Genomic DNA, 17,580 nt, shown 5'->3' with positions numbered 1-17,580 from the left:
ATGTCTCGGGGTAAGAAGTGGGGTCTTCCTGGGTCTCCTACCATACAGTCCCTTTTCATTCAGACACCGACAGATAGTACGGGTTGACACTGTTGTACCCTCGGACTGCAGGGCACCGTGAACTTGTTTGGATGTTAGTCGAGGTTCTTTATCCAACATCCGCACAATCTTGCGTTGAAATCTCTTGTCAATTTTTCTTTTCCGTCCACATCTAGGGAGGTTAGCCACATTGCCATGGGCTTTAAACTTCTTGATGACATTGTGCACGGTAGACACAAACACATTCAGGTCTTTGGAGATGGACTTGTAGCCTTGAGATTGCTCATGCTTCCTCACAATTTGGTTTCTCAAGTCCTCAGACAGTTCTTTGGTCTTCTTTCTTTTCTCCATGCTCAATGTGGTACACACAAGGACATAGGACCGAGGTTGAGTCAACTTTAATCCATGTCAACTGGCTGTAAGTGTGATTTAGTCATTGCCAACACTTGTTAGGTGCCGCAGGTAAGTTACAGGTGCTGTTAATTACACAAATTAGAGAAGAATCACATGATTTTTCGAACAGTGCCAATACTTTTGTCCACACCCTTCTTTATGTTTGGTGTGGAATTATATCCAATTTGGCTTTAGGACAATTCTTTTTGTGCTTTTTCATTTAAGTAAATGAAGATAATAATACCAAATAATTTGTGTTTGCAATCATTTTCAGGAAGAAACTGAGTATTATCTGACAGAATTGCAGGGGTGTCAATACTTTAGGCCACAACTGTATATGTCTCCTCATCTTGGCATGCTTAGCATGTCACTCTCCGCAAGGAGAAACGATACTTCTTGGATATCGGTTAGAAGCCTCTCACACAGCCAAACCAGATCTCCACTTTGCACTGACGAGGGGCAGTACCCTGAAACACAGTGTCTGCAAATTGAGATTCTGGTTTGGCTATTATCCTAAGTCATGTGACAAGGCTCGTTAAAGAGTCGGCATAGACTTGTAGGATTGCTACTTCCAAAAGGTGGCACTAGCGTTCTAGTTCTCTTCCTCTCTGAAGAGACAATTTGCAATGTATACCTTGGTAATTACTGGCATTCACTTCTACTTGTTTGCCATAATTTATCATGGGCTTTTTTTCTTTATCAATGCTCATAAAAATGAAGACTTCGATTGAGCTACATGTAAATCACAACGTTTCTAGAATGAGGGCCGCATAATCATACTAGATCACTCCCAAGGGCCAAAATAAAAAGTTCTACCTCAAGGACTCCCGCCTTTCCAGAAAGTGGTGGTCCTCAACTTCCCCAATCAGCACTCTAGTAAGGAGGCCATGCATGCAATTGTCTCTCTTCATAAAACATGGCTCTTGTGCTAAGAGCCTACAGGTTCACAACTCTACATTAGAGAGATCCATATGTATATACAACCAACAATCTAGTTTTTGGGAGATGCAATTGTCTTGATTTATGGTGGACCTGGTGATAGGTATTACACTGCACCTTTAGTACTTGCCTGTCCATGCTCCTACGTTGTGAGACCCCATTCTTCTCTCTTTATATGGCTGCTCATTTCCTGTCACATAAGTATCATTGTGCCCATATGGCTTAGGGACATACAGAATGGCACAGTGGGCCATATGATGAGCACTTCCAACTTAGATGGATGAACTTGCCTTGTGAGCCTGGCCCATATATTTACTACATGATTACTCACTCATTTGAATGGCTGCTCTAACATGGTGAAAATGGCATTGAAAAGTATTGTACCTTTTAATCAGAGTCAGAAATCAATTGGAGACCTTTTGTGGCAACATGACATTTTTATAAATTGGTCTTCTTTTCTTGTATGTTGCAATAATGGGGTCATCATATTATTTAGTGAAAAGAATGTGTAGCTTACATTTAAACTATGGCGATGATAAGAGATTCTTCAATTTTGCCTATACCTTTTAACACATGCAATATGTATATAAACCTTATAAATGAGCAGGCAAATGTTATGATACATAATTAATAACCTAACAAGGATGTGCCCTATTTCTTCTCGTTACAGGGTCACTGTGCGGATTATTCCCACAGGGTAAATATTGCCTGCTATATGCCTGTTTATTGCTCCCCAAGCTTGTCTGTTGCTGCACGCTGAAAATGCTCTTAATTGAAGTGTTTACTTTCCTTACAACCATAGTGAACATCTCATTACCGTCTATTCACATGGGAAGAACAGATTTAACATGACTAATGAATTAGAGCTCGGATGTGTGTTATTCAAAAACCGAATTGCTGACCTATATGTTAAGGCATGGGAATACACTCCATTATTTGGAGGCTATTTTTTCAATTCTATTGGACACAAATTGAAGATTGAGAAATAGATGGTACATAGATAGATAGATAGATAGATAGATAGATAGCTCTGCATGTTTTTGCTATTTAATCTGAGGCAGCATGATGTAGCAGTCAAAACACTGAATTCAATGATATGTCACTTATCAGGCTGTGTGCTGTTGTTTTTTTAAAACTAAAGGTTTATCACTAGGATATTATTGCCATGACTTTCTGGCCTCCTGGACCAACTCCGCCCCCTCAATAGACATTATATACACAGAACCTACTGTGGGCGGGGTTAGCTTCCTCAGCTCTGCTGCATTCTACATGTAAGAACTCTGATTGTGTTAGAACGGCTGCACCCAGTAAACTAAGTGATACATCAATGGAATCAGGATGTCTATACGTACATTATGCTGCTCGCAGATGAAGTATTAAAAACCTGGTGACAGATTCCATTTAACAATGAAGGAGATGGGATGCTCACCTTTTATCAGCTGTTCTGGTGTTATTTTTAGATAAATCTCACATTGATCTCAATCGATGTGTGAAAGGATTATCATTATTTGAAAGAACTTTGTGCCATATGCTAGGATAGTTCTAAAAGGAAAAACAAGCTACCGTAAGTATTGCTTATCTTCCTGGGTCCAGAGCTGGCTCTCTGCCGCGTGCCCTGGTCTCCCTGTTGTTTGACTGCAGCGGTGACATCACGTCAACAGTGCTGCAGTCAATCAGTGAGCTCAGTGGCGCTCCCAGAATCGATGGCAGGAACTGCAGAGCTCCATAATTGCCTGCAGCGTTGTCAACATAAATTCACCCCTGCAGCTAAACAACAGAGACCTGGGCAGCGGTGGACCTTGGGAAGGTAAGAACTGAGTTTTTTTTTTATAACTATCGCAATATATGCCACAACGTTTTTAAAAAAAGAACAACCCCCTTAAGTCTTGGAGAACATTTTTAGACATTATAGTCTATGTCTGGTTAGTAAGAAAAATACAGAAGTAGCATTCACACGTATTGTCTGAAGAGCAGTAAGGTTCATTTATGACACATGGTGTATTAGCTTTACACTGCCTTTATATTAAGAGACACTGTGTCATCATTATGTAATGTCTCAGATTGAACATATCAGGGGGAGTTTTGGCTTACCTAAAAGGGTCAAACAAACTGTGCTGATCAATTTTTTAAAAAATATCTTTATAAGAATCAGAGCTGTTTTTACTCCTCAAAGTCCCCCATTTTCCTTCAGAAAATAAGCTGCTAAAAATGTATCGGCAGCCCAAGTAGAGCTGAAGTAGAGCTTCTAATAAAAGTCAATAATGATTGCGGCTTTCATAAATTGCCCCTAGTGGTGACTAAAGGCTGTTGATTATTATTTAACCCTGCTGTTGTCTTCGGTCAAAAACGACCGACCTTGAACTTCAATATTCTTTAAAATATTCAAGATGCGGCTCTGAAACCCGTGGACGACCGACCCATCCTCATTTAAGTCAATCAACCACAAGTTTCAGAACCGCATCTTGAACACTCCAAAAAATACCAAAGTTCAAAATCGGTCTCCCCAGACCGAAGACAACAGCAGGGTTAAAAGGGTTTTTGGAAATAAAAGATGTCGCGTAAGGGGAGGAAATGGGTTAAGAATAGGGTTGATAAAATAGCTTTGGATAAGTGCTTATCCGAATAGCTACAGCGGGAACCTGGATTAGTGGAGCGCTCCTAATAATCAACAGCTGATTATCGGGAACGCTCCAGATATCCAGGTTACTGATGCAGCTATTCGGGAAGCGCTGTAGCTATTCGATCAACCCTAATTAAGAATATAAAAAAGCCTACACTCTCCTGCTAAAATCCCAACTTCTCCTATTTGTCTTTGTTCACCCCAGCAATGGCGTGCCGTCTACTCATGTGACTCATGTATGTAGAAGGCATATGGCAGCACGACAGCAGTAGCGCAGTAGAGGTGGGGGGTTATCAGGCGAGTAGAAGGTATTTTTGCTAATTCATTAATTTATGACATTTCCTCTTTCTGGCAACAATTTGCATAATCTCTAACTAAAATAAAAAGAGCTCCAATCCCTATAGAGATAAATTAAAACATTTTTTTATTCATAATATTGAAATCTATTTCATTAATAATTATTGATAAATGAGCCCAATAATATTATTAGCTTTTTTTTCACAAAAGGCACTTCATGTGCTCCATGTCAGAGAAAGGATTCACCCAAGATGTTCAGCATATGGTCTTGTAGTTTATTTTCCTAAGTTTTGCCTTTTCCCTTCCAAAAACATGATTCAAAATTCTGGATTTTGTTTCGTGACCAGATCATTGTACCAGATAATAACAAGCTGGGAAAAGACTAAAGATGTCAGCAAACCGCGTTGTAGAGCAAATGCGTGGACATCATGTCCCCGACCATGAATAGTATTACGAATGATTGCAACGTTCAGCAAAACGTCTCTCCGTAACAATGAGAACTCGACGTGTGTCTGAAGTGAGGCTCGAAGTTTAAAGTAACAGGAAACTGTTGCCGAGTAAATAAACAGTGTTGTAACTACCATCTTTCTGGCTCGCTTCCATATTACATGCCAGTCATTTTGATCGGAATTGATGACATGGTTTATAGGGTGGAGCGGGAAGAAAAGTATTATCAGCTGGAATGAACAAGCACACACAAGCCTCCCAGAATCTCGGTGCACAGGTCTGGCCGCCAGCCATGAACCTATTATGGCCTGTAACATAGTAGACCTGACCTTTGCCATGTGTAAGGTAGTAGTGGTTCAATCTTAAATTCCCACGCTAATTCCTGGCTCGGCAGTCTACGAGCCTAATTACTTTGATAAAGCATATTGTCAATAAATATGTAATGTTTCCCTTTCATTAGTGCTATTAGAATTTAGACCGATAAGTATGGTCAAGCAAGATACAAAGCCTGGTGTAATCATTCATGGTTAGTTTCAAACCAAATGTAAAATTCTCTTATGCCAAGAACGTCCAACCAGATCAAACAGTTATCGCCTACCCTACCCTGCCCCCAAGAATCTTGGTGTTGAATTAGCTAAAATATCCCACTCCCTCTTTAATGTCACTGAAATATTTCATAAATTATAAAGGAAGGCAAAATGATTTAACATTTTTACATTTGGTTAGATTTCCCCCTATACTTAAGAGGTTTATGCATGACATTTTCTTTTTAAAACTAACAGGCAGGTAGTTGCCCGGATCCTATTTCTGGTGACAGGGAGCGGTCACAGACCGTTCCTGCCGGTGATTCAGTATCTTCCGCTGACATCACATTGACAGAGCAGCTGCTTCTCTTTGGCTCTGCTCTGTTGAAGTATCGTCCCTGCCTGTCATGCTGATTGACTGTCAGCTCCCCACTGCCTAATTGCATGAAATTGGCAGCCAGCTGTCAATCAGCATGACATCAAAAGAGCAGCCTTGAAGAGGAAGAGCTGCTCCATTGACATTGAACAGCTAAATCGCCAACAGGAGCGCTCAATGATGGCTCTGTATTGCCGGGTAGAGAAGGCAAGTACAGTGGAATGTAAATGTTTGGGCACCCCTGGACAAAATTACTGTTATTGTGAACTGTTAAGCAAGTTGAAGATTAAATGATCGCTAAAAGGCCTAAAGTTAAAGATTACGCATTTCCTTTGTATTTTAGGAAAAATAAAAAATATATATTTTCACTTTTTCCATTTTAAAAATTACAAAAAGGAAATGGGACGATGCAAAAGTTTGGGCACCATTGGAGATTTGCATGCTCAGATATCTTCGATCAAAGTTTTAGACCTTAATTAGCCTGTTAGGGTTATGGCTTGTTCACTATCATCATTAGGAAAGGCCAAGTGATGCAAAATTTTCAGCTTTATAGAAACCCAGCCTCCTCTAAGCCAAAAAACAGCATTCATGGATTCTCCTAAGCAGCAGCCTAGCACTCAGGAAATAAAAATAGTAGAGGCCCACAAAGCAGGAGAAGGCTATAAGAAGACAGCAAACTTTTCAAGTTGCCTTTTCCTCAGTTTGAAATGTAATTAAGAAATGGCAGTTAACAGGAACTGTGGAGGTCAAGATAAGTTCTTGAAGACCAAGCAAAATTTCAATGAGAGCTGCATGTAGAATTGCGAGAAAGGCAAATCAGAATCCCTGCTTGACTACAAAAGACCTTCAGAAAGATTTAGCAGACTCTGGAGTTGTGGTACATTGTTCTACAGAGACACCTGCACAAATATAGCCTTCATGGAAGAGTCATCAGAAAAAAAACTCCTAAAATTCAGCATTAGAAGTATGCAAAAGAACATCTAAATAATCCTTATGCATTTTACAATTCCTGTGGAAATAGAAATATTTGGCCACAATGATCAAATGTATGTGTAAATTCTTAATGCAAACATAACGCCATTTGTAAAAAAAAGCTGAAGTTGAAAAGAGGATGGCTTCAACAAATGGATAATGAATGATTCTTAAGCACACAACAAAATCCACAATAGACGACCTCAAAAGGTCGAAGTTGAAGGTTTTACAACGGCCCTTACAGTCCCCTGATCTGAACATCATTGAAAATCTGTAGCTAGACCTAAAAATGGCAGTGCAAGCAAGACGACCCAGGAATCTCACAGAAATGGAAGAATTTTTCAAGGAAGGATATATGAAAATCCCTCAAGCAAGAATTGAAGACTTTTGGCTCTCTACCGAAAGCATTTACAAGCTGTGATGCTTTCAGAAGGGGGGGGTGTTCTACTAAGTACTAACTATGCATTTTGCATTTTCCTTTTTGTAACTTTTAAAATGTAAAAGTTGAAAATATTTTTCTTTTGCCTAAATGGCTAATTTGCATATAAATTTAAAGACTAATAAATTGGGAATGCAGCAGCAGATAGAAAATATAAAGGTGTCGATATATTTACATTTCAAATACCTGCATGCCCATATATGTAATTTGGACAGGGGTTGAGCTAACTGATATGTGTATATGGCACATATATTTCTGCAATACTAGTTGTAGGGATTAAGGGGTAATAAATGACTACAGTAATAGATATTATGTACATCTTATACACATGTTGATATCAATATCTACTATGATAACAATATTGCTTGCAATTTTCAAGAAAATGGTAGTTGCTTTAATAAAGCATGAACAATGTATTTCCCACATATAGATATTATAGAGAAAGCTGTAACAATACTTTGCTTTATTGCCAAGAGGATGTCGCTGCCCGTCCGCCCAGGTGTGTGAGGGCCATGAAGTGATCCCGTCCTGTTTTGCTGGTGATGGAGTGACCGTGCTTCATTACAATGATAGAAGGGTCAGCTGTGTTTATTTCGCCAAAGCAGCATCACTGGATTGTTATGCTGAAAAAGAAAGACCAAAAAAATCCACGCTTAAGCGCTGTCCTGGCTTCTATTACAGAGCTGGGCTGCTGCCTGCAGCTGAGCCCTCAAGGTGAAAAAGAGGAATAAACATAAAATAGGATTAGAGAGCGAGAGAATGAGCAGATCTGTCTACAGCCATCTGTACATAGACTGGGAAGATCTGGACACAAGACAGAGACCAAGGAGCCCTGGAAATATATTACATCAGATTAAATCAAATCCCCCAACTCAACATCTCCGAACCTTGTAAAGTCAGACGTTGCGTCGTGAAATACTCGCAAATACTTACATCCACTCTCTCAAGTCAGGAGCTCCTAGTTTTAAATTTAAGAAAAGTAGACCCAATTTACGAATAGATTCAGTCTATACCAGAAGTTTCCAAACTTTTGCAAATTAGGATTTATTTTTTCAATTTCGATGATCTACCATGGGGACCAAGGTCGGGCACTTGTGTTCCCCGGTGAACTCTAGTGTAAATTTTTGTCAGGTTATAGTGGTAGGCGCCTAGTGACAGGCTTTTAGTGGCACAATTAGCTACCTGTTACAATGGCCCCCTGCGGGGTTTGGTATGGAGCTTTTACCTTCCGTGAGTTTCTGACGCTCCGTCCGAAACCCGTTGAGTTGATCATGTTCATCATTCATTTTGCACTGAATAAAGTCCTCCATCAAATATTGGTTCTTACAATATTATCTGCAGTCAGACAGATTTTGGAAGATAGAGGAACATTGTTTTTTTAACTTCCGATCCATAAAGTAGGCCTCCTGACTCCTTCGCTTCATCCTGGCCCTGATTCACAGCCATACTTCTTCACCGGACGTGCCTTACTATACTAGATCTTTTTTCCTGTGATCGCTCCTTGCTATCCTGGTGTTACATGTCATTTGCCATATCAATCAGGATAAGCAGCATTTCTTGTGGGTGTAAATCGTGTGCACAAACCATGTCCTTAAGCTGGCCGTTCACATGAGGTAGCTGGACTATCGCAGTGACACTCAGCACTAAATCTCAGGGGTTTATGAGTGTGACCTGCGAAGAGTCTGGGCTGATGAGCCTCCGATAAGTAGGTCAGTGAGAGCAGAATATGTACCTGCCTCAACATCTGTCATATCACTTATCTCTTGTGGTTGATCTTCTTATTTGCAGCTATTTATATAGATGTTTCCAGAAGGCATATGTATTTCTAGTGTCTATGATATACTGATCACAGTGCCTTCAACATCACTAATCCACATTGTGGTCCATCCTTTAACACCTACACATGCAATATTCAATATATACTATTTCTTACTAACATATAACTGCTAACATCCTGTGTAAAGATATATGCAGTCTAACGCTTCCATAGATTTATTTACACCGATGTACAGCATAGCTTTAGTAATGAACTATATAGTGTATTTATTAACAATTAGCATTCTAACAATTAGACATTAAACCTACTGACAATATATGACGCTGTGTTTCTGCCATCCAATAGGAATATTTAAGTACTACTTTTGCAGCGCTACGCTCCAATCAGATACTTACTTTGAAGGTTTGTGGGTAACTAAAGAATATCTGCAGACAATGTCTAGACCAGAGCTGTAGTATTGCATTTTATAAGTCATCTACTAGGTCACATCTAGTAAAAGGCATAGCCTCGTTTAATACTTACGTAACGCTGTAAATCCAACATTTATTGCAGGCTTCTATCTGGTTTTATTTCTACTTACTGAAAGTCGTCCGTTGTAGGGACTGACACTAGAACGTTACAAAGATGCATGTAGAAAGAAAATGCAATATGGAGCTGCCAGACATTGTATGACAGACCTGAAAACATGCTTCCATTGACATTACATGGAAGAAAATGTCCTTTTCTTTTTCATTCTACTAAGGAAACATAAGGTACATCTCTTTAAAATGAAGTGCAACACAGAAGACTTATCACCAATGTCAATTCTATGGATTGTAAGTCATTATGGCAAAACCGGGTACCCAGACTCACAATGCACAATGCAAACTAAATGACCTATAAATGCCAATAGGTAATCTTCCATCATTGTGTCTGCCTATCGAGGTCAGTGGCACACGTGTGTTTGTGCGCACACATAGTTCTGTGTATATGAGCTTCTGTGTGTGCCTCTGTGTATTTGCTCCATTGGGTGTGTGTCTATGTGCCTGTGTGTATGTCTGTGTATATGAGCTTGTGTGTATGTCTGTGTATATGAGCTTGTGTGTATGTCTGTGTATATGAGCTTGTGTGTATGTCTGTGTATATGAGCTTGTGTGTGTGCCTGTGTGTGTATCTGCTCCATTGGGTATGTGTCTGTGTGCTTTTGTGTGTGTCTGTATGCCTGTGTGTATATAACTATGTGCCTGTGTGTATGTCTATGTGCCTAATGTGTATGTCTGTGTGCGTTTGTGATATGTTTATGTGTGTGTGTCTGTGTGCATATCTGTGTATGTATCTCTGTGTATGTAGCTGTGGGTGTGTGTGGATCCAGTTGGATGAACATGTAGGTGGGCTGCTGCACTGCTGGAGTGAATCAGTTCTCAAGAAAAGATTATGAGGGAAATGCTTTTCCTCATCATCATTTCTGAAGAATTGATTCACTCCAGCAGCGCAGCAGCCCACCTACATGTTCATCCAACTGGATCCAATATCTCCTGGAGGATTTATCCAGCAGCCATGGGGCAACAGCAGCTGTTTTTCTTCTGCCTACGCAGGAATTGGGCCTGTCACAATCCCAGCACTCCTGCTCACCCTCCATAGGGTTTCACCCTACTGTGCGCTAAGTTTCATAGTTCTAGATTTACATGTGTGTGTGTGTGATAGGTGTGTCTGTGTTCATGTGTGTGTGTCTGTGTGGCTGTATATGGTATATGTGTATGTGTGTCTATGTGCGTGTGTGACGTGTTTGTGTGCCTGTGCTCATGTGTGTGATATATTTACGTATATGTGAATGTGTCTGTGTGTATTTCTGCGTGCATGTGTGTGATATGTTTGTGTGTGTGATTGCATGTGTCTGTGTGCCTGTGTATGTGTGCGTATGAGTGTGATATGTTTGTCTGTGTGGGTGTCTGTGTGTTTGTGTATGTGTACGTATGAGTGTGATATGTTTGTCTGTGTGTTTGTGTATGTGTGCGTATGAGTGTGATATGTTTGTCTATGTGGATATCTGTATTCCTGTGTATGTGTGTGTATGAGAGTGATATATTTGTCTGTGTGCCTGTGTATGTGTACGTATGAATGTGACATGTTTGTCTGTGTGGGTGTCTGTGTGCTTGTGTATGTGTACGTCTGAGTGTGATATGTTTGTATGTGTGCCTGTGTATGTGTGCGTATGAGTGTGATATGTTTGTCTATGTGGATATCTGTGTTCCTGTGTATGTGTGTGTATGAGAGTTGATATATTTCTCTCTGTGCCTGTGAATGTGTATGTATGAATGTGACATGTTTGTCTGTGTGCTTGTGTATGTGTATGTATGAGTGTGATATGTTTGTCTGTGTGCCTGCGTATGTGTGCGTATGAGTGTGATATGTTTGTCTATGTGGATATCGGTATTCCTGTGTATGTGTGTGTATGAGTGTGATATATTTGTCTGTGTGCTTGTGTATGTATGCGTATGACTGTGATATGTTTGTCTGTGTGCCTGTGTATGTGTGCGTATGAGTGTGATATGTTTGTCTATGTGGATATCTGTATTCCTGTGTATGTGTGTGTATGAATGTGATATATTTGTCTGTGTGCCTGTGTATGTATGAGTGTGATATGTTTGTATGTGTGCCTGTGTATGTGTGCGTATGAGTGTGATATGTTTGTCTATGTGGATATCTGTGTTCCTGTGTATGTGTGTGTATGAGAGTTGATATATTTCTCTCTGTGCCTGTGAATGTGTATGTATGAATGTGACATGTTTGTCTGTGTGCTTGTGTATGTGTATGTATGAGTGTGATATGTTTGTCTGTGTGCCTGCGTATGTGTGCGTATGAGTGTGATATGTTTGTCTATGTGGATATCGGTATTCCTGTGTATGTGTGTGTATGAGTGTGATATATTTGTCTGTGTGCTTGTGTATGTATGCGTATGACTGTGATATGTTTGTCTGTGTGCCTGTGTATGTGTGCGTATGAGTGTGATATGTTTGTCTATGTGGATATCTGTATTCCTGTGTATGTGTACGTATGAATGTGACATGTTTGTCTGTGTGGGTGTCTGTGTTCTTGTGTATGTATGAGTGTGATATGTTTGTCTTTGTGCCTGTGTATGTGTACGTATGAGTGTGATATGTTTGTCTATGTGGATATCTGTATTCCTGTGTATGAGAGTGATATATTTGTCTGTGTGCCTGTGTATGTGTGTGTATGAGTGTGATATGTTTGTGTGTGTGTGCCTGTGTATGTGTGCGTATGAGTGATATGTTTGTCTATGTGGATATCTGTGTTCATGTCTATGTGTGTGTATGAGTGTGATATATTTGTGTGCTTGTGTATGTGTATGTATGAGTGTGATATGTTTGCTGTGTGCCTGTGTATGTGTGCGTATGACTGTGATATGTTTGTCTGTGTGCTTGTGTATGTGTATGTGTGAGTGTGATATGTTTGTCTGTGGGCGTATGAGTGTGATATGTTTGTCTGTGTGCCTGTGTATGTGTGCGTATGAGTGTGATATGGTTATGTGCCTGTGTATGTGTGCGTATGATGTGAGAAGTTTGTCTATGTGGATATCTGTGTTCATGTGTATGTGTTTGTATGAGTGTGATATATTTGTCTGTGTGCTTGTGCATGTGTATGTATGAGTGTGATATGCTTGCTGTGTGCCTGTGTATGTGTGTGTATGAGAGTGATATATTTGTCTGTGTGCCTGTGTATGTGTACGTATGAATGTGACATGTTTGTCTGTGTGGGTGTCTGTGTTCTTGTGTATGTATGAGTGTGGTATGTTTGTCTGTGTGCCTGTGTATGTGTGCATATGAGTGTGATGTTTGTCTGTGTGCCTGTGTATGTGTGTGTATGAGTGTGATATGTTTGTCTATGTGGATATGTGTGTTCCTGTCTATGTGTGTGTATGAGTGTGATATATTTGTCTGTGTGCTTGTGTATGTATGCGTATGACTGTGATATGTTTGTCTGTGTGCCTGTGCATGTGTGCGTATGAGTGTGATATGTTTGTCTATGTGGATATCTGTATTCCTGTGTATGTGTGTGTATGAATGTGATATATTTGTCTGTGTGCCTGTGTATGTATGAGAGTGATATATTTGTCTGTGTGCCTGTGTATGTGTACGTATGAATGTGACATGTTTGTCTGTGTGGGTGTCTGTGTTTTTGTGTATGTATGAGTGTGATATGTTTGTCTGTGTGCCTGTGTATGTGTGCGTATGAGTGTGATATGTTTGTCTATGTGGATATCTGTGTTCCTGTGTATGTGTATGTATGAGTGTGATATGTTTGTCTGTGTGCTTGTGTATGTGTGACTGTGATAGGTTTGTCTGTGTGCCTGTGTATGTGTGCGTATGAGTGTTATATGGTTATGTGTACTTATGAGTGTGATATGTTTGTGTGCCTGTGTATGTGTGGGTATGAGTGTGATATGGTTGTATTTAACATTTCAAGATACACCACATCATTTATACCTCTAGAGCATGGCAAGTGAAAGTGTAAATTTTATATCAAAGGATAATACGTAAGCAGTCCAAGTTAAATGTATGTTTGGCAGGTTTATTTGTAAAATCACAGGGTATAACAGTATTTTGGGATATTGGATGTATAACGCTACGCAGCCTTATTCTATACACATGCATAGCAATGTTTCCCCCTATGGACCATGAGCAGTATTACATCCAATTCATTTATATGAGAATATCAGAAAAGATATATAATAGATATATAATATAATGAATAATAGACAAAATTTCACTCATTGAGAAGAAAGCTTAATAAACCTAATGATACTAGGATGACCTAGAATCACTTATTTCTAGTCATACAAGATCACCAATTGGCAATAATGAACAAGTCAAGGTAAAGTTATTTCTAGAACAATTCTCCATGAATTTAGCAGTGGTGCCACTCGAGCTTCTGTGTTCCACTCCAAGACGTCACTATTAACTTGATGATTACTATGATTGCTTTCTATGTGGCATTTTGAAGAGAAATGAATGAAACACGTAATGTGGGGTTTAAAGAGCAGTACCTGAATGGCCTCCTCCTCCTTCTTGTGCTTTTTCACTGTAAAACATTCTATTACTCTTTCTCTGTTCTTTCTTCTCGTGTCTTGTCCGATCTTCTGACTTGTCCCACTTTGCTGGCCCATCTTGCACTGTTTCCTCCCACCTTGCACTGGGACTTTCTGGTCTGATGTCCCCCATCAGCTGTTGCCCGCTATGATTAATACGGTGCGGGCGGTTCAGCCAGCGATCGTAAGGAAGCGCATCTTCCAGGTACACTCCTTTATTTGCTTGGCATTCTGGCTCATTATTCACTTGCTTCCCAAAGGGTTTCTTATGGATAAACGTTTGCTTGGCTTGTTTGTGTGGTTTTTATCTTGTTGCTTTTGCTTAATTTTTTCTAACAAGAACAAAGATACCAAATGGTTTGCCTGACCATGAAATGCAAAATGTAACTGCTAATGAAAGGGCTTATTTAGGACTACTTCACCTGGCCATAATATGACCACATCGTAGTGTTGGTATTGTCTGTCAGTGTGTCAGAGAGTTGGTATAGCTGCACTCACTGTATAGTAAGCGCTGACTGTAACCACTCTCTGCACCGCCCCAATGACTGGAAGCTTCAGGGAGGATATCACTTCATTTTCTTCCTGTAGCTGCTGCCCCTTTTAGCTTGCTTATCAGGATTTAAATGCTAAGATTACCCTGTATATACATCATTAATATCAGATAGATGGCGTCTGAGTCCCAGCGGATTGAAGGTGCCGCAGCTCCATACACCATGTAGTGGAGGTTAATGGTACTGCAAGCGCTCTCCAATACAACTGAATAGAAGTGAGCTTGCAGTACTATTCATGGCCACTACACAACGGCATCCGGCCACTGGTGAATCTTGGCAACTTCAATCTGATTGGTGAAGCTGCTATATGATAGGTCTTCAATATAGAAGTCCCAGTTAGAGACACAGAAGATGTATAGTAATTAAACATATATACACACAATGTTACAGCTTTCATTATTTTTGACTTCTGCGGTAAATTGAGAGCTGCCCTATGACAGCTTTCCTAAATCTGCCCCTCTTTACCACTTCAGTATTAAACTGCTGAGAGATGCTCCAGGAGTGAAGTCATCGCATGACTGTCAGGATCTCCGGATTAGCGTAGCCGTAAGCGGAGGCATAACTCCTTTGTTGTTGAGCAGACCATGTGTTAGGACCGAGATGCCTCTAATCAGTCAGTGCTGCAGATTACTGTGTTGCCTGGGATATTTATTGGTGTATATCAATCTGAGCTTAGCAGTATGCTAATAATGCATAGCTAATAATATCCCTGCATCCCCAAGGTAGTGCTGTCCCTGATCTCCACAGTACATGTGCAAACAAATCTCTAACTGTAACTTGTCCTAAACCAAGTAAAGGGAATCCGTCAGCAGGATGTCACCCCTCAAACTATTTATATGTGCATGTAGTTTTTGCAAAGACAAGTCCAGCTTTCCTTTTACATGACCAATCTTTTCTTCCCCTACGGGGAAATCAGCATTTTAATTGATATGCAAATGAAGTTGAACTGCTTTGGACGCCTAGAAGTTTTTCCCTAACCTCTGTCAGGCCAGCTCTGCTCCCCGCCCATCGTCGCCTGCTCGATTCCCCGCCTTTACTGACTGCTCCGTTTCCTGAAGTCACACAGCACGGAGGCTGGACGGAAAATAGAGCTGGTGTGACAAAGGTCTGGGAAGGGCTTTCATGTGCTGAAAGCACTTTTGCCTCATTTGCATATAAATATTTTGGGGTGAAATCCTGATGACATATTCCCTTTAAATCTACACACAATGTATATAACGCCCTTTATTACACTACCACAACATGACTGTTGAAAAAGACTGTTTCCACTATCGTTAATCGATACTTCACCCACTGCCACTTCTCCCGGTAGTGACGCATCACCACCTCATTTTAGACAAGCTTCGTCCATGGGAGCATTCTATGCTTAGCTGCCATAGTTGTACATTGTGAATGTCTCCCTAGACTTGATGGCACTACCCAGGGGTGAGGTAGTGTGGGTGAACCATGATCGTAGCTCAGAAAACACATAATGAAACGGTCCTGAAGTCAGGGATGTGAGATATGGGATATGTTTTATAGTTACATGTAAATGTAAAGCGATTTAGTACAGATCTGATTGGTCTTTCTCCCACTATAGGCTGTTTTCCATGGAAAACAATGATAGTTTAATGAGGAATTTGCCATTGAAGCATTCTTCTAGCAGCCGCACTCATAATCCCCGGTCTATACGTAGCACGCCACTCGGGCACATTGAGTTTCAGAGCAGAATATTTTTAGACGATATGTTATCCTTCTAAGAAATCATCAGTCGAACAGCACAGATGCCAAAAGCCTAGCGTCATTATAAAAGGGCCGCAAGTCACAAACGAGTGCATTAAGAATTACGCAATTATAATAGATCTAAAGAAAGATTCAGTATTAATATGCATCCACCAATATGTAAAATGGCCATACATTGTAGTTTATGCTGATGTTCACAGCTAATATCACTTTACGCATACTGTGTAGTTATTATTTTTATTCTAGCTATGGCATCCAACACTGCATATTAAAAGTTATAGGAAACCCCTTGATGATTGATGCATACTAACCCTGAAAATAAAGCTTGCTTGTCATGTCATGCCTATATTTCTATCTATGACTGGAGCCTCTTGCTTGATTTTATCCATGGATTGCATATTGAAGTAAATATTTGTTTGACTTCATTTATTGTTTTTCTTCTGTCATTGTTTTTTTCAACTAGGGTGAACAAGGGCAAGCAGGGATCCAAGGTCAACCAGGGCAACCTGGGCCACCTGGACCTCCTGGGCCACCAGGACCTCAAGGAGATCCAGGAATGCCTGGGGTGGCAGGGACACCTGTAAGTTTCATCTCTTCCTCTATACATCAGGAACGTTTATCGTACATGTCTGGTTCAGATCAGCTTTGAGAGAGAACCTGTTCACCCAAAAAGAAAGTATAAACTAAGTATATATGCCTTATAAAAAATGCCTCTACGGTCTATTAATATCTGCCTCAGTTCTACTGAAACTGAAGTTTGATAAAATAAGCTAATTAGGGTGCTCGGTGCACCCTTGGTGTGAATAAAGTGTTTAGTGCACCGTTCTACGCACTGGTTTTGCTGCCTTCGCCTACCTCACCGGTGATTTAGTGTTGGCTTGCTTGAACGTTCTTTGAAGAAAGTGTACGCTCCTGGAAAGCCAGTGCTGATCATGACCAGGGAGGGAATGGAAAACCAGTGGGTTGAACGGTGCCCTGAGCCTCTTGGCCACAATAAGGGTACACCCTAATTGGCATGCCTAAATAAACCTCTGTCTCTGCAGAATGGAGGCACTGATTAGTGCACTTGAAGTTCAATTTTATAGGGGTAACATCTCCAACAAAACTTGGCTTGTAATGTCAGTTTGAGATGACAGACTATCAAATATTTTCGACATTAGGAAGATAAGACATGGACAGCACTTTATTATCAGTGGCCATTAATGCAGTTACCTGGCAAAGGCCAAAGAGACCTAACAGGTAATGATGTGGCACAGAGGTTTCTTGGCATTGCTGCCACTTTGTTCTAGCAATTGGGGTTTCCAGCAGTCAGAGAGTAACATATTTTAGCAAGATGCCACAAATTTCTATGATGAAACTTTGTGATGAATGTATTCTGTGTACAGCAAAGCAGAATGT

The 17,580-nt window shown here is 40.3% G+C and overlaps 1 protein-coding gene and 1 long non-coding RNA gene across 8 annotated transcripts in view; one reads left to right on the top strand and one right to left on the bottom strand.

Moving 5' to 3' along the window:
- Positions 1–17,580, top strand: part of COL13A1 (collagen type XIII alpha 1 chain) — a 428,454-nt gene that overhangs the window by 266,859 nt on the left and 144,015 nt on the right. For 6 of the 7 annotated variants that reach the window (XM_069753230.1, XM_069753223.1, XM_069753224.1 and 3 more), the window contains 3 exons: positions 2,042–2,068; positions 9,169–9,225; positions 16,646–16,762. In XM_069753230.1, the coding sequence (XP_069609331.1) occupies positions 2,042–2,068; positions 9,169–9,225; positions 16,646–16,762 (201 nt within the window). The remainder of the gene's footprint in view (positions 1–2,041; positions 2,069–9,168; positions 9,226–16,645; positions 16,763–17,580) is intronic. The other variant, XM_069753227.1, reaches the window with a different exon arrangement.
- LOC138665604 (uncharacterized) overlaps positions 7,464–17,580 on the bottom strand; it is a 48,333-nt gene continuing 38,216 nt past the window's right edge. Inside the window, exon 3 of the long non-coding RNA XR_011318495.1 lies at positions 7,464–7,669. This is a non-coding gene — a long non-coding RNA (uncharacterized lncRNA). The remainder of the gene's footprint in view (positions 7,670–17,580) is intronic.

The sequence above is a fragment of the Ranitomeya imitator genome, chromosome 2 (genome assembly GCF_032444005.1).
Source record: "Ranitomeya imitator isolate aRanImi1 chromosome 2, aRanImi1.pri, whole genome shotgun sequence".
Classification (NCBI taxonomy): Eukaryota; Metazoa; Chordata; class Amphibia; order Anura; family Dendrobatidae; genus Ranitomeya; species Ranitomeya imitator.
The sequence above is the reverse complement of the archived record's forward strand: the minus strand, read 5'-3'. Positions and strand labels throughout refer to the sequence as shown.